The sequence below is a fragment of the Salmo salar genome, chromosome 05 (assembly GCF_965601325.2).
Source record: "Salmo salar chromosome 05, fSalSal1, whole genome shotgun sequence".
NCBI classification, from domain to species: Eukaryota; Metazoa; Chordata; class Actinopteri; order Salmoniformes; family Salmonidae; genus Salmo; species Salmo salar.
Window position 1 is genome coordinate 85,231,741 of NC_138295.1, and position 15,760 is coordinate 85,247,500.

Consider the following 15,760-nt stretch of genomic DNA (forward strand, 5'->3'; position numbering starts at 1 on the left):
TGCAGCAACAGGATTTTAACGTTTAGTCCATAATGTTGCTTGTTCGGTGGTTGGGCTATTAGCTGGACAAAAGTAAGCTCCATAAAAAGTGCAATAATCTTAATATAACAGTGTGTTAATGAGGGTTTTCAGTGAATTTATGTAAATCAGGAAGCTCATCTGCATTCCAGAATTCTCAGCAACAAAAGAGCGATCAAATAAGATTCTACATCTGTTTTGGCTCTTACAGACACATTCGTTAAAAGACAGCAACAAACAACAAGCCAATAATAATAATAATTGTTATAGTGTGGACACTATATAAATAATGACATGGTTATTATTGGCATTGACCGTGACCTTTCCCTTTTGATGATGTCATCACTAAGAGTGAGTTCTGTGCAAGGTGATTCTACCACCGGTTGAGTGGGCTATATAGTTCTGCTATATTTGTACCGTTTGTACCTCGCAATACACCTTTAGGTTTGGGTTGAAAGTAAAGGAAAGTAATATCGAAATGCGTGTGGGCATTCCTTGTCAAGTTACTACAATTATAATATAACACTTACAGTCGAATATAACACTTACAATCCAACAATCCAAAATTATCTGAATATAAGTGAAAAGACATCAACAAACTAAAAATTAGATCACAACAACTGACACTTAATTATAAATACAGTGCAATATAGTCAATCCAACAATCCCAAACAAGACTTTTTCCTGCTTTCCAAAAACATTGTGACATTCAACCAAGCTTTTAGAGCCCTTTCTAACTGGCCTTGTATAAATAGAAACTGGGAGATGCAGAAGATGTTTCAAGGCAGGAATAGCCTGATGCTTGGGTCTGCTATGTGGTGCTGGATCTCTCATTAAGTGCCTTGTTATTTTTGGGCAGCTGGCACGTCTAAAGCAGGAAACAGACCTTTATTTTTAAGTCCCAGGCGGTCAGGCTCGTCTTTGCAGCTCAAACAGAGCTGTAGCTTGCAGGCTATCTTCTATAGCTAACAAAAGGAGCCGAGCCACTGCCGCGCAGTGCCACAAACCAAACCACTCAAACCCCGGTCATTCACCATAGAGTTTAATGTGTATGTCCTTAAAGAGGTAATTCGGGATTTTGGCAATGAGGCCCTTTATCTACTTCCCAAGAGTCAGATGAACTGTGTGGTGTGTCTCTGTGTCCAGTATGAAGGAAGTTGGAGGTAGTCTCGTGAGCCAATGCTAACTAGCGTTAGTACAATGACTGGAAGTCTATGGTTATCTGCAAGCATGCTAGTTAGCAATTGCGCTAATAAAAATGGTATCCACAAGTTCATTTGACTGGTGAAAATCCAGAAGTAGCCCTTTAATGTAATGAAACTGTCCAACCATGGGGCACTGCTTTATACAGTCTATAGGACTCTGTCACCTCCCAAAATCACTACTGTTCTGTAATGTACAGTAACATAGCAACACAATCAAGATAATGTACATAACGGTGGCAGACAGAGAGAGAACTGTACGTTTCACATTTGTATAGCACTTTACTACCTCCACAGGATGCCATGCAAAGCCTGTCCTTTTCCTTGTACAGGTCCAAGCATCAGCCCAGTGATGGAAGGATGTGGGCCCGGCACATTCAGAGCAACTCAACAGAGCGTCACACGATACAGAAACTCTGATCGTCCCATTGTGTGTTAGAAATTACACAATAACAGCTGTTCCTATAAATTTCATCACATTTGGATCAAATTATTAGAGTGAAGAAATAATTGCTTGATACCAAGACTATGCTTATAGATTCTTAATTTTCAAACCGTATATTTGGAACGTTCAACTATTGTTTAACAGTTCAAGAGAAACATCTTGTTACATATTTGTAATGCAGAAGGGGTACAGAGTAACTGTAATGCAATATACAAATCTAATTGACCAATGACAGTCTTTGTTAAGCAGCAGATGATTGAAATGAATGTAACGGTAGAGAGAGCAGCAGACAAAAGAGAGGTCATGGTCATATTATAGCGCATCATAAACACAGTGTTGTTTTGTGTTTTATTATTCTCAACAGTCCCACTTCCTGACATTACATTTAGTTAACTAATTAGTCATTTTCTCTTTTTCAAAAAGCCTTTGTGTCTGAGCACTTTGTTTTGGTCACGTTAGAACATGTTGATGTCACTGCTACATGGCTCATCTCATTAAAATCACAAAGACATGTTGTCTTCCTCCCTCTGAATTCATTGAGCTTCTTCAACATGAAAGCCGGAGAGATGAGAGTGTTATTAAATGAAGTGTGATTTCATGAAGAGCTCTGTTGGACAGAAACCTTTATGCATGTTGGTTCTCCAGATAGTGGCAAGGACAGCTTCATCACCATTGAATGTGATTATAAACCCACTCATAACACACCATTTTAGATGGTTTCAGATGTTATGTCTAACGTGTGTACTGTCAGGAAATGAATGTATGTGTATCTTTCTGTATGTGAGCTTCACTAGGTCAAATTCCTAACTTCTTTTTACCCTGTTTACCCTGTCTCCATGGTCTTAGTCCAACAGAACAGACCTGTGTGCTGTGCTGCAGTCACTGTGGTGCCTCCCTGCCTCCCATGCAGCCGTCATAAAAGGCATGTGACAAGGCTATTTTTAGAACCGAAAATATAATTGTCAACAAGTGAAACCAGAATAAGAGACAGGCACACACAGACACACACACACACACACACGCACACACACACACACACACACACACACACACACACACACACACACACACACACACACACACACACACACACACACACACACACACACACACACACACACAGACACACACACAGACACACACACACACACACTAAATAGGTAAATGATAAATGAAGAATATCTCTCCTTCCAAAGGACTGTCAGGGGTGTGCTGCTGGCTGCTGAGATGGAGTGATAAAGACGGCAAGGCGCCTAATCTTAGCTGGCTAATGCCATAAGCCCAAAATAACACACCTAAGAATAGCTGACCCACAGAATAAGCAAGAACCCTGAATTTCAGGCACTTAAAATATCTTGTTGTTTGGCAGATAATGTTCTGCGATAAGAAAAAGAAGAAGAAGAAAAAGAAGACCTGAAATGCATGGCTTGAAGGAAAGAGAAAAGCAGCAATGGATGTTGGGATTGACCTGGTGCTCTATTGACAGAGCAGAGGAGATATAATGTGTCATGCTAGAGCCTTATTCACACTTGTTCTGCTCTTCTTGTTCTGCTGACTACCATGGATCATGTATTGTACTACCTTTCAGCTTGTCTACAGGATATAACAGAACAGAACAGAATAGAATAGAATAGAGCAGAATAGAACAGAGCAGAATAGAACAGAGCAGAATAGAATAGAAGAGAATACAACAGAATCAAACATAGCAGAATAGAATAGGACAGAATAGAATATAATAGAACAGAGCAGAATATAATAGAATATGACAGAATATAATATAATCGAACAGAGCAGAATAGAATAGAACATAATAGAACAGAGCAGAATAGAATAGGGCAGAATCAAACAGAGCAGAATAGAATAGGACAGAATAGAATATAATAGAAATGAGCAGAATAGAACAGAGCAGAATATAATACAACAGCATCAAACAGAGCAGAATAGAATAGGACAGAATAGAATATAATAGAACAGAGCAGAATAGAATAGGACAGAATAGAATAGAACAGAGCAGAATAGAATAGGACAGAATAGAACATAATAGAACAGAGCAGAATAGAATACAACAGAATCAAACAGAGCAGAATAGGACAGAATAGAATAGAACAGAGCAGAATAGAATAGGACAGAATAGAGCCATAATATAATAGAATATAATAGAACAGAGCAGAATAGAATAGGAGAGAATTGAATAACAATGCAGTATGTAGTTAATGAGTAGAGATGTGTTTGTTCTGTAGTTAATTAAGTACATATGTGTTTGTTCTGTAGTTAATTAAGTAGAGATGTGTTTGTTCTGTGGTTAATTAAGTAGAGATGTTTGTTCTGTGGTTAATGAGTAGAGATGTGTTTGTTCTGTAGTTAATGAAGTAGAGATGTGTTAGTTCTGTAGTTAATGAAGGAGAGATGTGTTTGTTCTGTAGTTAATGAAGTAGAGATGTGTTTGTTCTGTGGTTAATGAAGTAGAGATGTGTTTGTTCTGTAGTTAATGAAGTAGAGATGTGTTTGTTCTGTAGTTAATGAAGTAGAGATGTGTTTGTTCTGTAGGTAATGAAGTAAAGATGTGTTTGTTCTGTAGTTAATGAAGTAGAGATGTGTTTGTTCTGTGGTTAATGAAGTAGAGATGTGTTTGTTCTGTAGTTAATGAAGTAGAGATGTGTTTGTTCTGTAGTTAATGAAGTAGAGATGTGTTTGTTCTATAGTTAATGAAGTAGAGATGTGTTAGTTCTGTAGTTAATGAAGTAGAGATTTGTTTGTTCTGTAGTTAATATACTGTACTGGTGGTTAAATATAGTTCTGCAACAGACAACAGTACAACGCTTATGAGGAGAAAAACACTGAGTTTACAGAAGCACACTATAAGAGTCATGTCCACAGCGCATGTGGTATCCTTGGTGATCAATGTGAGGATGTGTGAAATTAATCATTTCAGCATTTATCTCTGATGTTCACAAGTTATTGACAAATCAATAGCCATAATATTCATTTCCTGTATGCAACTCTCTGCCTACAATACGCAGTACATGACTCAATCTGTGTATTGTCATAACAATGCTGCCCACCAAAACTCCTGACATTTACTGTAGTGTGTGTGCTTTCCCAGAATACAATGCTGCTCCAACAGCCCTAGACCCATTAGATGACAAGAGCCAAGTGAATTTTCTGAACTACCACAAGTCCAAAAGGCAGAGAATAGCAGAGTGACTCACATTGAGTGAATACCGTAAACCGACATTACTCAGAATGATGTCAGATTCGTTTGAACCCTGAGATTCATTTCTCAGGTCAGAAATAGAATGTCATTGTGTTTGGTAAACATCCACAGAGACACAGAGATAATCTTTTGATGTTCATTTCCCTTTGCCTTGTACTGTCTGTATTTTTACCATGGCATTTCCTGTAACTGTTATACCTCAAAAAGTGAAGACTGACATGGAAGCCTCCCTATCCAAACACAACATCCCTTTCATGGTTTCATGCCATTTCATTGTGGTGAAAATGACTGTAAAAAGCACAGTGTTATTAATATGCACCAAAACAAATCCAAACAGTGCATTCAGTCCATATCCACACAATGATAAAACTATGTGTATTTACTAACACTCACTATACAGACAGTTTTAAACATGATTGTTTTACTCCATTCAGACACAAGCAAACTGAGAAACAATGACAGTAAATGAATACAAGGAGGAACTGCCCATCCATAAGCACTGCACACTGTAAAACCATGCAGTATAAAATCACACATGTAAATACCTGGATACAGAAAGCAGTGCCTGATCATAACGCGTTGCTGTGCTGAGAAGTTTGGAGCCCTCCTTTCACAGAGGCAGATAGATAGAGACTGACTGGGAGAGACCGGAGAGTTGAGAGAATGAAACAGAGGGAGAGGGAGGTAGGGGAGAGAGAGAGAGAGAGAAGAAGAGAGAGAGAGTGGGAAATAAGGAGAGAGCGGCAGACCACCAGATGAAGAGAAACAGAGAGATAGAGAGAGAGAAAAAGAGAGAGCGGATAATAGTGCTAAAAAAAATCCTGAGAAAAAAGAGAAAGATAGGCTATCCCTTTAGGAGCAGAGAGAGAGCGTGGTGGGTCTGGTCACCTGAGTTAACGTTGTGCATCTTCTGCTGGTCCAAGAGTCGCTGGTGGCCAACGAGCTCGTTTGTTGTGGTGGAGAAATTTGACTCGCTCTCGTAAATCGTCTGCAGCATACTCCACTCAGCGCTCAGGTCGCATCGCAAGCCCTGCTCTTCCTGTCCCCAAAGAGCCAACCCTCTCACACACTCAGGGGAACGACAGCGACTAGAGACAGAAACAGCTCTCCTCCTTTTCCTCTGAGGAAACTCTCTCTCTCTTGCTGTGCTGAAACGCAATACAATAACCACCCCACACACTCCCTCTGTGAGGCTTCCCTCACTATACTGTGACTACACAGCACAATAGAACACAGAGCTTCAGTCAAGAAGTCCCTGTTCAGACAGAGTTAGAAGATGACTGGCAGTCTGATTCTCTTCTCTTGTTGTGACACTGAGCTACTACCCTGCTCTTATTCCCTCTGATCTCTCTCTCTCTCTCTGTCGTCTCTCTCTCGTCTGTCTGTCTTCTCCTCTCTGTTCCTCTCTCAGTAATGTCTGAGCGGTGAGAGTGAGCCTGCCTGCCTGTGTTTCAACCTTCCAGTGGGGGGTGTACTAGTCAGAGCTGAGCTAAGCCGTGCACTGTTTACCCGTCAACCTCTCACAGGAAAGTAATGCTTGAGCCTGAGAGGGTGCAAGCTTCATTTGCATGTGAATTAACAACAGCGTGGCCCACAGGTGACAGAAATAGAACAATGGCCGGCCCCGGCTATAAATAGGAGGGCCGAGGCGAGGGGATTGGAGCAGCATTGATGCGTTTAAAAATACCTCCACCAAACACAGCTGTCTCTTCTACAGCTCTACAGCTAGATTCCTGCCAGAAGGCATGTCTCCTGACTGACTCCCTCCCTCCCTCTCTCCCAGAGCAGAGCCCAGCCAAGCTGCAGATGGAGGCTCACTCTGCTTGATTCCTCTCTCTTCCCCCTCTCTCTCTCTCTCTTGCTCTTTTCTCTCACTATCTCTCACTCTTTATCTCATTTCAACTTTATTTATCACTCCCGCTATTTATCTCTCATCTCTCTCTATCTCTCTACCCTCTCTCAACTGGGATTCTTCATGTCTTTCTCTCTTACAAGATTCATCCTTATATCACTTTTTGCAAAACATACTATCCAAATGAAATATATTTCCTCATCCTTACAAGGTCTTGCTACTGTTGTTTTACTTTCATGGTAGTTTATGGTGACTGTGATATTCTGTATTTTGACAACGTAACTTATATTCTTATTGGCAGCCCATATCTGATAGGTTGGTTATTAGTTCAAGCAGCCCATATCTGATAGGTTGGTTATTAGTTCAAGCAGCCCATATCTGATAGGTTGGTTATTAGTTCAAGTAGCCCATATCTGATAGGTTGGTTATTAGTTCAAGCAGCCCATATCTGATAGGTTGGTTATTAGTTCAAGCAGCCCATATCTGATAGGTTGGTTATTAGTTCAAGCAGCCCATATCTGATAGGTTGGTTATTAGTTCAAGCAGCCCATATCTGATAGGTTGGTTATTAGCTCAAGCAGCCCATATCTGATAGGTTGGTTATTAGTTCAAGCAGCCCATATCTGATAGGTTGGTTATTAGTTCAAGCAGCCCATATCTGATAGGTTGGTTATTAGTTCAAGCAGCCCATATCTGATAGGTTGGTTATTAGATCAAGCAGCCCATATCTGATAGGTTGGTTATTAGTTCAAGCAGCCCATATCTGATAGGTTGGATATTAGTTCAAGCAGTCCATATCTGATAGGTTGGTTATTAGTTCATTCTCAAGATGATTGGTTAGTCATTGAGAGTAACAAACAAGCACCATATTCTGCATGTTAAACAAACACATGTATTATATAAGTAACTGTGTCAACCCTCCCAGATCACCCTGACCCAACCACCTGACCAAGTGGAATAGTAACTATTATCTCAGATTGTAGGAGGGAGAGAGAGCAGGGGTCAGTGTGCATCCAGGACACTGCAGATGTAGGATCTTCATTTCAGCCAGTTGTATTTCCCCTGCATCAGCATCTGTCTCTACCTACCATCATATGTTTCATCTCCACAATATCCAGTTAGATCTGTGATTTGTTGGGTAACATACATGTCATGTTTTACTGTGTGGTATTGCTACAACAGGAAAATAATCCTGCAGCAACAAGAAATGTGAATTATTGTGTGGATTATAATTAATGGGCATTTTTTGAAGGTGTTAATACATGTTTCATTAGGGCAAATCAAGTCTTACATTTTAAAGTGCAAATTACAAACTTTAGAACCTTTTTTAAACCTTGAATACATTACAAATGTGCCTTTCCTGCTGTGCAGGAACATTCTCAGCAACAAAATAGTAATCAAATTAAGATCCTAAATCTGTACTGCTCTTGAGGAAGCATGCCCTGAGCCAGCCAATTGTGTGAGGAAGCATGCCGTGAGCCAGCCAATCGTGTGAGGAAGCATGCCCTGAGCCAGCCAATCATGTGAGGAAGCATGCCCTAAGGCAGTGGTTCCCAAACTTTTTATAGTCCCGTACCCCTTCAAACATTCAACCTCCAGCTGTGCACCCCCTATAGCACCAGGGTCAGCGCACTCTCAAATGTTTTTTTGCCATTGTAAGCCTGCCACACATAGACAATGCATTTATTAAACATAAAAATGAGTATGAGTTTTTGTCACAACCCGGCTTGTGGGAAGCTCTTACAGGACCAGGGCACAAATAATAATATAATAATAATCAATAATATTGCTCTTTATTTAACCCTCCTACATACACAACTTTATTTGTTCATTGAAAATTGTGAATAACTCAACATGTTGGGTTGTATTGGAGAGAGTCTCAGTCTTAAATAATTTTCCACACACAGTCTGTGCCTGTATTTAGTTTTCATGCTAGTGAGGGCCGAGAATCCACTCTCACATAGGTACGTGGTTGCAAAGGGCATCAGTGTCTTAACAGCGGGATTTGCCAAGGCAGGATACTCTGAGCGCAGCCAAATCCAGAAATCTGGCAGTCACTTCTGATTAAATTCAATTTTCACAGAACCACTTGTTGTAATTTCGATGAGGCTCTCTTGTTCAGATGTGGTAAGTGGACTGGAGGCAGGGCATGAAAGGTATAACGAATCCAGTTGTTTGTGTCATCCATTTCGGGACAGTATCTGCGTAATTGCGCACTCAGGTGCTTTGTTATATCACATTTGACATTGTCCATAAGCTTGAGTTCATTTGCACACAAAAAAATCATACAATGACGGAAAGACCTGTGTGTTGTCCTTGTTAATGCAGACAAAGAAGAGCTCCAACTTCTTCATCATCACGGTTGTCGTAAGGAGAAGCGGACCAAAGTGCAGCGTGTGTGTTGTTCCACATTTTATTTACACTGTGAAACTATGCGATACATAAACATAAACTAAAGAACAAAACAACAAACCGTGACGCAGAGTTGAAACACACACTACTCAAAAAACAATCTCCCACAAACCCAGGTGGAAAAAAACCCTACTTAAGTATGATCTCCAATTAGAGACAACGAGGACCAGCTGCCTCTAATTGGAGATCATCCCAAACAAAACCCAACATAGAAATACAAAACTAGAACCTGACAACATAGAAAAAATAAACTAAAAAAAAAAACCCTGTCACGCCCTGACCTACTCTACCATAGAAAATAACATCTTTCTATGGTCAGGACGTGACAATCATAGCCTCAATTTTGTCCCGCACCTTGAATATATAGTTGCGGAGAGTCCCTGTAATCCTAGATTCAGATCATTCAGGCGAGAAAAAACATCACCCAGATAGGCCAGTCGTGTGAGAAAGGCTTGCACGCGCGTTATCACTCCACTATGTCTTCCTGTCATGGCTTTTGCGCCATCAGTACAGATACTGTTAGGGGTGTGTACGGAGGCGAAGTCAGGTGCAGGAGATCAGAGTGTAGTAAACAGGCACACTTTAATTCCGGTCCAAAAACGACAGCACATAAAAACATAAACGTGCCAAAAACACGGAATATAACAAAAGTATGGCGCCTGACAATATCCACATAACAATAAACATTTACACACAAAGACATGGAGGGGAATAGAGGACTAAATACATGCAGTGTGATTATGGAATGAAAACCAGGTGTGTATGGAACAAGACAAAACAAATGGACACATGAGAAATGGAGCGGCGATGGCTAGAAAGCCGGTGACGTCGATCGCCGAACGCTGCCCAAACAAGGAGAGGAGCCGACTTCGGCGGAAGTCGTGACAGATACCAACACATCTTGACCACCAAAGTCCATTTGATGTCACAAAGCTGTCCAGTACTTCAAAAATATCCTCTCCTGTTGTCCTGGTTTCCAGTGGTTTGCAGAAGAGGAAGTCTTCCTTAATTGACCCCCCATAAACGTAACAGACATATACCAGGAGCTGTGCCAGGCCCGCCACGTCTGTTGACTCATCCAGCTGTAACGCATAGAATTCACTGGCTTGTATGCAAAGCAGTAATTGTTTCAAAACATCTCCTGCCATGTCACCATATAAGACGCTTCTAGCCTCTTCTTATTAATGGTATCTGTTGCTTTTATACATGTCTTACTACTCGAAAGTCTTAATTCTCGCTTAAAAAACTCCCGTGGCTTATTTTTCAAATTGGCATGTTTTGTTTCTAAATGTCTGCGCAAGAGTGAAGGTTTCATCGAGTTTTCCTCCCTCTGGGGGAAGAAGAAAGCTCCTCAGTGAAGACCAAAAGCATGCCATTGTAGGATTGGTCATTGCTGACAATGCAATAAAACAGAGAGAAAATTCAGACCAGAATTGTAGAGGACAACCTGGTATTTCAAAATGTGGAAAGCATCAGCCTGACAGTAGGACATAGTGAAAAGCATTTACACATACTGTGTTTGATTTCTTTCAGTTAGTCATGGAATTGGAGGCTAATCAGACCCCACATTAAATAATTTATGTAGACGAGGCAGGGTTTAACCTGGCAAAAACACATCGGTGGGTAAGAAACGTCATCGGGAAAAGGGCCACCGTTGATGTGCCGGGTCAGAGAGGAACAAATATCACAATGTGTGCTTCAATCTGGAGTGCTGGTTTGGTCCTGCAGAAATGCCAGATTGGTCCCTACAACACTGAGCGCCTTCTTTTGAGTTTAGATGACCTCCACCAACAACTGGTGCCAGAAGCAGAAAGGGAACAGGTGGGAAGAAACATGAGGACATTTGTGATTGCATGGGACAATGTAGCATTCCACCATTCACATGTAATCACAAACTGGTTTGCAGCCCATCCAAGAATTTCATGTTGCTAATAACGCTTTTACTGCAGCACTTCCTATTTTTTTCTACTGTGCATTCTATGAAGTAAAGATGAGTCATTCACTTTTAGATAGTATGTTGCCAAAATTGCACACATTCGACACTCAACCAAAAAATGCAAAAGGAAACTGAATTATAAAAAACTATGGATTTCATATTGTCTAATGTATGCAGGTAGAACCGAAACCTGAAAAGTAATGCAGTTTTTGTAATGCCATCAACTGTTAGTATTTTGAAAGTCGTTGTGCTGTGATTGACTATATGCTCCTCTTCGATAGAAAACATGTGCTAGTGTTTTGACAGAATGATTAGATATTGAGTCGGGTTTGCCGTGTTTTGATAGATTAGTGTATGTAGAGAAAGTTTTTTAGCATTTTGAAATGAATTTAATGAACAAAATGTGGTTTTGAGCAGAACATTAACTATTTGGCTAATTGTGTGATGTAGGTGTGTTGCTGTGTTAAGAGTTTAGAAAAAGTATCTTAGTATCTCAAGTATAAGTATAAACGCTTGTTAGCAACTGTAAAAAAAACTGTAACAGCTTTCAGCTTTGCTTCCGTTTGTCCTTGTCTAAAACACAGGACAACACTGTCCCTTTCATAGTCTTTCATGTGACACAACAGGTTTTTTAAAAGCACAAACTACTGCATCAGAACTAGGTCACTAGGGAGTGCTGTGCATTGATAGCATTACAGAGCACAGGAGGTTGGTGGCACCTTAATTGGGGAGGACGTGCTTGTGGTAATGGCTTGAGCGGAATGAGTGGAATAGTATCAAATACATCAAATACATGGTTTCTATGGTTTCCATTTGTTTGATGACATTTCATTCGCTCTGTTCTAGCCATTATTATGAGCCGCCCTCCTCTCAGCAGCCTCCACTGGTACAGAGGAACAAAATAGTTCATTGTTTGATAATACATCCACATGATCTGTTTGAATGGCAGGGGGAAGGAAGCAATCGCTTTGGTCTGGCTCTAAAAACAGAACAGTGTATTATTCCATCAGAGCCCCGTAGAGAACCCATTACATGATAATTAGACTCATAACATACACGTCAGGTCGAGTGTTCTCTCTGACCACTGATAGACGCAGGCCTGAGATACTGGCTAAGCAGGCTTGAGTTACTGCCTAAGCTAGCAGGCTGAGATACTGTCTAAGCTAGCGGGCTGAGTTACTGGCTAAGCTAGCGGGCTGAGTTACTGGCTAAGCTAGCGGGCTGAGATACTGGCTAAACTTGCGGGCTGAGTTACTGGCTAAGCTAGCGGGCAGAGTTACTGGCTAAGCTAGCGGGCAGAGTTACTGCTAAGCTAGCGGGCTGAGTTACTGGCTAAGCTAGCGGGCTGAGTTACTGGCTAAACTAGCAGGCTGAGTTACTGGCTAAGCTAGCGGGTTGAGTTACTGGCTAAACTAGCAGGCTGAGTTACTGGCTAAGCTAGCGGGCTGAGTTACTGGCTAAACTAGCAGGCTGAGTTACTGGCTAAGCTAGCGGGCTGAGTTACTGGCTAAGCTAGCGGGCTGAGTTACTGGCTAAGCTAGCGGGCTGAGATACTGTCTAAACTTGCGGGCTGAGTTACTGGCTAAGCTAGCGGGCTGAGTTACTGTCTAAGCTAGCGGGCTGAGTTACTGCTAAGCTAGCGCGCTGAGTTACTGGCTAAGCTAGCGGGCTGAGTTACTGGCTAAACTAGCAGGCTGAGTTACTGGCTAAGCTAACGGGTTGAGTTACTGGCCAAACTAGCGGGCTGAGTTACTGGCTAAGTTAGCGGGTTGAGTTACAGGCTAAGCTAGCGGGCTGCATTACAGGCTAAGTTAGCGGGCTGAGTTACTGGCTATGCAGGCCTGAGATACTGGCTAAGCAGGCTTGAGTTACTAGCTAAGCTAGCGGGCTGAGATACTGTCTAAACTTGTGGGCTCAGTTACTGGCTAAGCTAGCGGGCTGAGTTACTGTCTAAGCTAGCGGGCTGAGTTACTGCTAAGCTAGCGGGCTGAGTTACTGGCTAAGCTAGCGGGCTGAGTTACTGGCTAAACTAGCAGGCTGAGTTACTTGCTAAGCTAGCGGGTTGAGTTACTGGCCAAACTAGCGGGCTGAGTTACTGGCTAAGTTAGCGGGTTGAGTTACAGGCTAAGCTAGCGGGCTGAGTTACAGGCTAAGTTAGCGGGCTGAGTTACTGGCTAAGCTAGCGGGCTGAGTTTCAGGCTAAGTTTGCGGGCTGAGTTACTGGCTAAGTTAGCGGGCTGAGTTACAGGCTAAGTTAGCGGACTGAGATACTGGCTTAGCTAGCGGGCTGAGTTACAGGCTAAGTTAGCGGGCTGAGTTACAGGCTAAGTTAGCGGGTTGAGTTACAGGCTAAGCTAGCGGGCTGAGTTACTGGCTAAGCTAGCGGGCTGAGTTACAGGCTAAGCTAGCGGGCTGAGTTACAGGCTACGTTAGCGGGTTGAGTTACTGGCTAAGCTAGCGGGCTACGCCTTTAAAATTGTCATCTTCTTTTCCTTCATAATTTGACCTGTCCTCCAGCCAGGGGCATGAAGCCAGCACAGTGCTATTTATAGAGTCCTGCTCAGCGCTTTTATGACTCTACAGGCAGGGGAGAGAGAGAGGGAGAGAGAGAGAAGGAGAGACAGAGAGAGAAAGCGAGAAAGGAGTTGGACTGTGTTATTTCAGCTGGCCAAACAGTTAAACCCTCAATGCTTTTATTACAACACAACATGGGAAACACACAGAAGAGGGAATGCACAGCTCACAGGCTAGGCTATACTCAAGTGGCAAAAGAATCTATGTCATTTTGGAATAAAACTAAATTATCATATTTGTTTCTGTTATATTAAACAGCTTCATACTGTAGCCCATACACTGTTTTTGTTTTTCTTAAAAAGAGCATTTGGACAGCCTTGGGAATTATCAGCTACCTAAAAGCTTGAGTTACATTAAAATGTTAGATTTAGATTGAGGCAATTTGATTGCAAATTCTAAGAGTTTACAATGTTGGGTTTGCAGAGCCATGCATACCGGACATCATTGTATCTATTCTAGTGAGATTTAAATATATCTATCCTAGTAAGACTTATCTATCTGCCTGGCTAACCTAAAGTACCTACATCATGGAAAACACGGTCTACAATTAGTGATTGTTTTTATCTCCACAGGCGACATAATCCCCAGTAAATTAGGGTAATTAGAGTTAGGAAACTCCTGATCCATCCATCTCTATGTAGTCTATCTAAAGGGGAATTTGGCTGTCGTGCCGAGAAGGTAGTGGGGGATTAAAGATCTGTCAGTCTTGCAATGTAAATAGTAAAGTTCTCTGTCTTTAATATATTTGTATTGTGTGTATGGACATCGTGGTGTAAAAATGTAATAATAATGAAAATAACTGCTCCATCTGTCACAGTAACAGACCAGCTCTGATCCTAAAGCCTAGAGACCTGGAGCTGTCACAGTGACAGACCAGCTCTGATCCTAAAGCCTAGAGACCTGGAGCTGTCACAGTAACAGACCAGCTCTGATCCTAAAGCCTAGAGACCTGGTGCTGTCACAGTAATAGACCAGTTCTGATCCTAAAGCCCAGAGACCTGGAGCTGTCACAGTAACAGACCAGCTCTGATCCTAAAGCCTAGAGACCTGGAGCTGTCACAGTGACAGACCAGCTCTGATCCTAAAGCCTAGAGACCTGGAGCTGTCACAGTAACAGACCAGCTCTGATCCTAAAGCCTAGAGACCTGGAGCTGTCACAGTGACAGACCAGCTCTGATCCTAAAGCCTAGAGACCTGGAGCTGTCACAGCGACAGACCAGCTCTGATCCTAAAGCCTAGAGACCTGGAGCTGTCACAGTAACAGACCAGCTCTGATCCTAAAGCCTAGAGACCTGGAGCTGTCACAGTGACAGACCAGCTCTGATCCTAAAGCCTAGAGACCTGGAGCCGTCACAGCGACAGACCAGCTCTGATCCTAAAGCCTAGAGACCTGGAGCTGTCACAGTAACAGACCAGCTCTGATCCTAAAGCCTAGAGACCTGGAGCTGTCACAGTAACAGACCAGCTCTGATCCTAAAGCCTTAGAGACCTGGAGCCGTCACAGCGACAGACCAGCTCTGATCCTAAAGCCTAGAGACCTGGAGCTGTCACATCGACAGACCAGCTCTGATCCTAAAGCCTAGAGACCTGGAGCTGTCACAGTAACAGACCAGCTCTGATCCTAAAGCCTAGAGACCTGGAGCTGTCACAGGTCACAGGTCACAGGTGACGTCAGGCTTAACAGAGGAAGTCTCAAGCGTCCAGGCATTAGGATTGGGATTATTTTTACATTTACATTTAAGTCATTTAGCAGACGCTCTTATCCAGAGCGACTTACAAATTGGGTTATGACAATGCAATTCCTATTATGAGAAATGAAAACTCTACTGGGTAACTACACACATGGAAAGTCCTGACACACAGAAAGCTGGTTAACTAGGCTAGGAAATTCCTGAATGGCTAGTCACATAATGATACCATTATCATTTCACAATCAGTTCCAGGAATACTGTGTTACAATATTGCTGAAATATTACTAATTCCACAAATAATTACCTTATTCAACTCTGAAGGATGTTTATTTAACTAGGCAAGACAGTTAAGAACAAATTCTTATTTTCAACGACAGTCTAGGAACAGTGGGTTAACTGCCTTATTCAGGAACAGA

The 15,760-nt window shown here is 42.0% G+C and overlaps 1 protein-coding gene across 6 annotated transcripts in view; it reads right to left on the reverse strand.

Annotated features, from left to right (window-relative positions):
• The window catches only part of LOC106593124 (histone deacetylase 9-B), a 96,946-nt gene that overhangs the window by 51,024 nt on the left and 30,162 nt on the right, over positions 1 to 15,760 (reverse strand). For 2 of the 6 annotated variants that reach the window (XM_082975804.1, XM_082975803.1), the window contains exon 1: positions 5,768 to 6,417. The exons of 1 other annotated variant lie outside the window; for it this stretch is intronic. In XM_082975804.1, coding sequence (XP_082831930.1) covers positions 5,768 to 5,876 — 109 coding nt within the window. In that variant the 5' untranslated portion in view covers positions 5,877 to 6,417. Of the gene's footprint in view, positions 1 to 5,424; positions 5,581 to 5,767; positions 6,421 to 15,760 lie in introns of those variants that run through there. 3 more of the 6 variants (XM_082975805.1, XM_082975806.1, XM_082975808.1) reach the window with 3 other exon arrangements.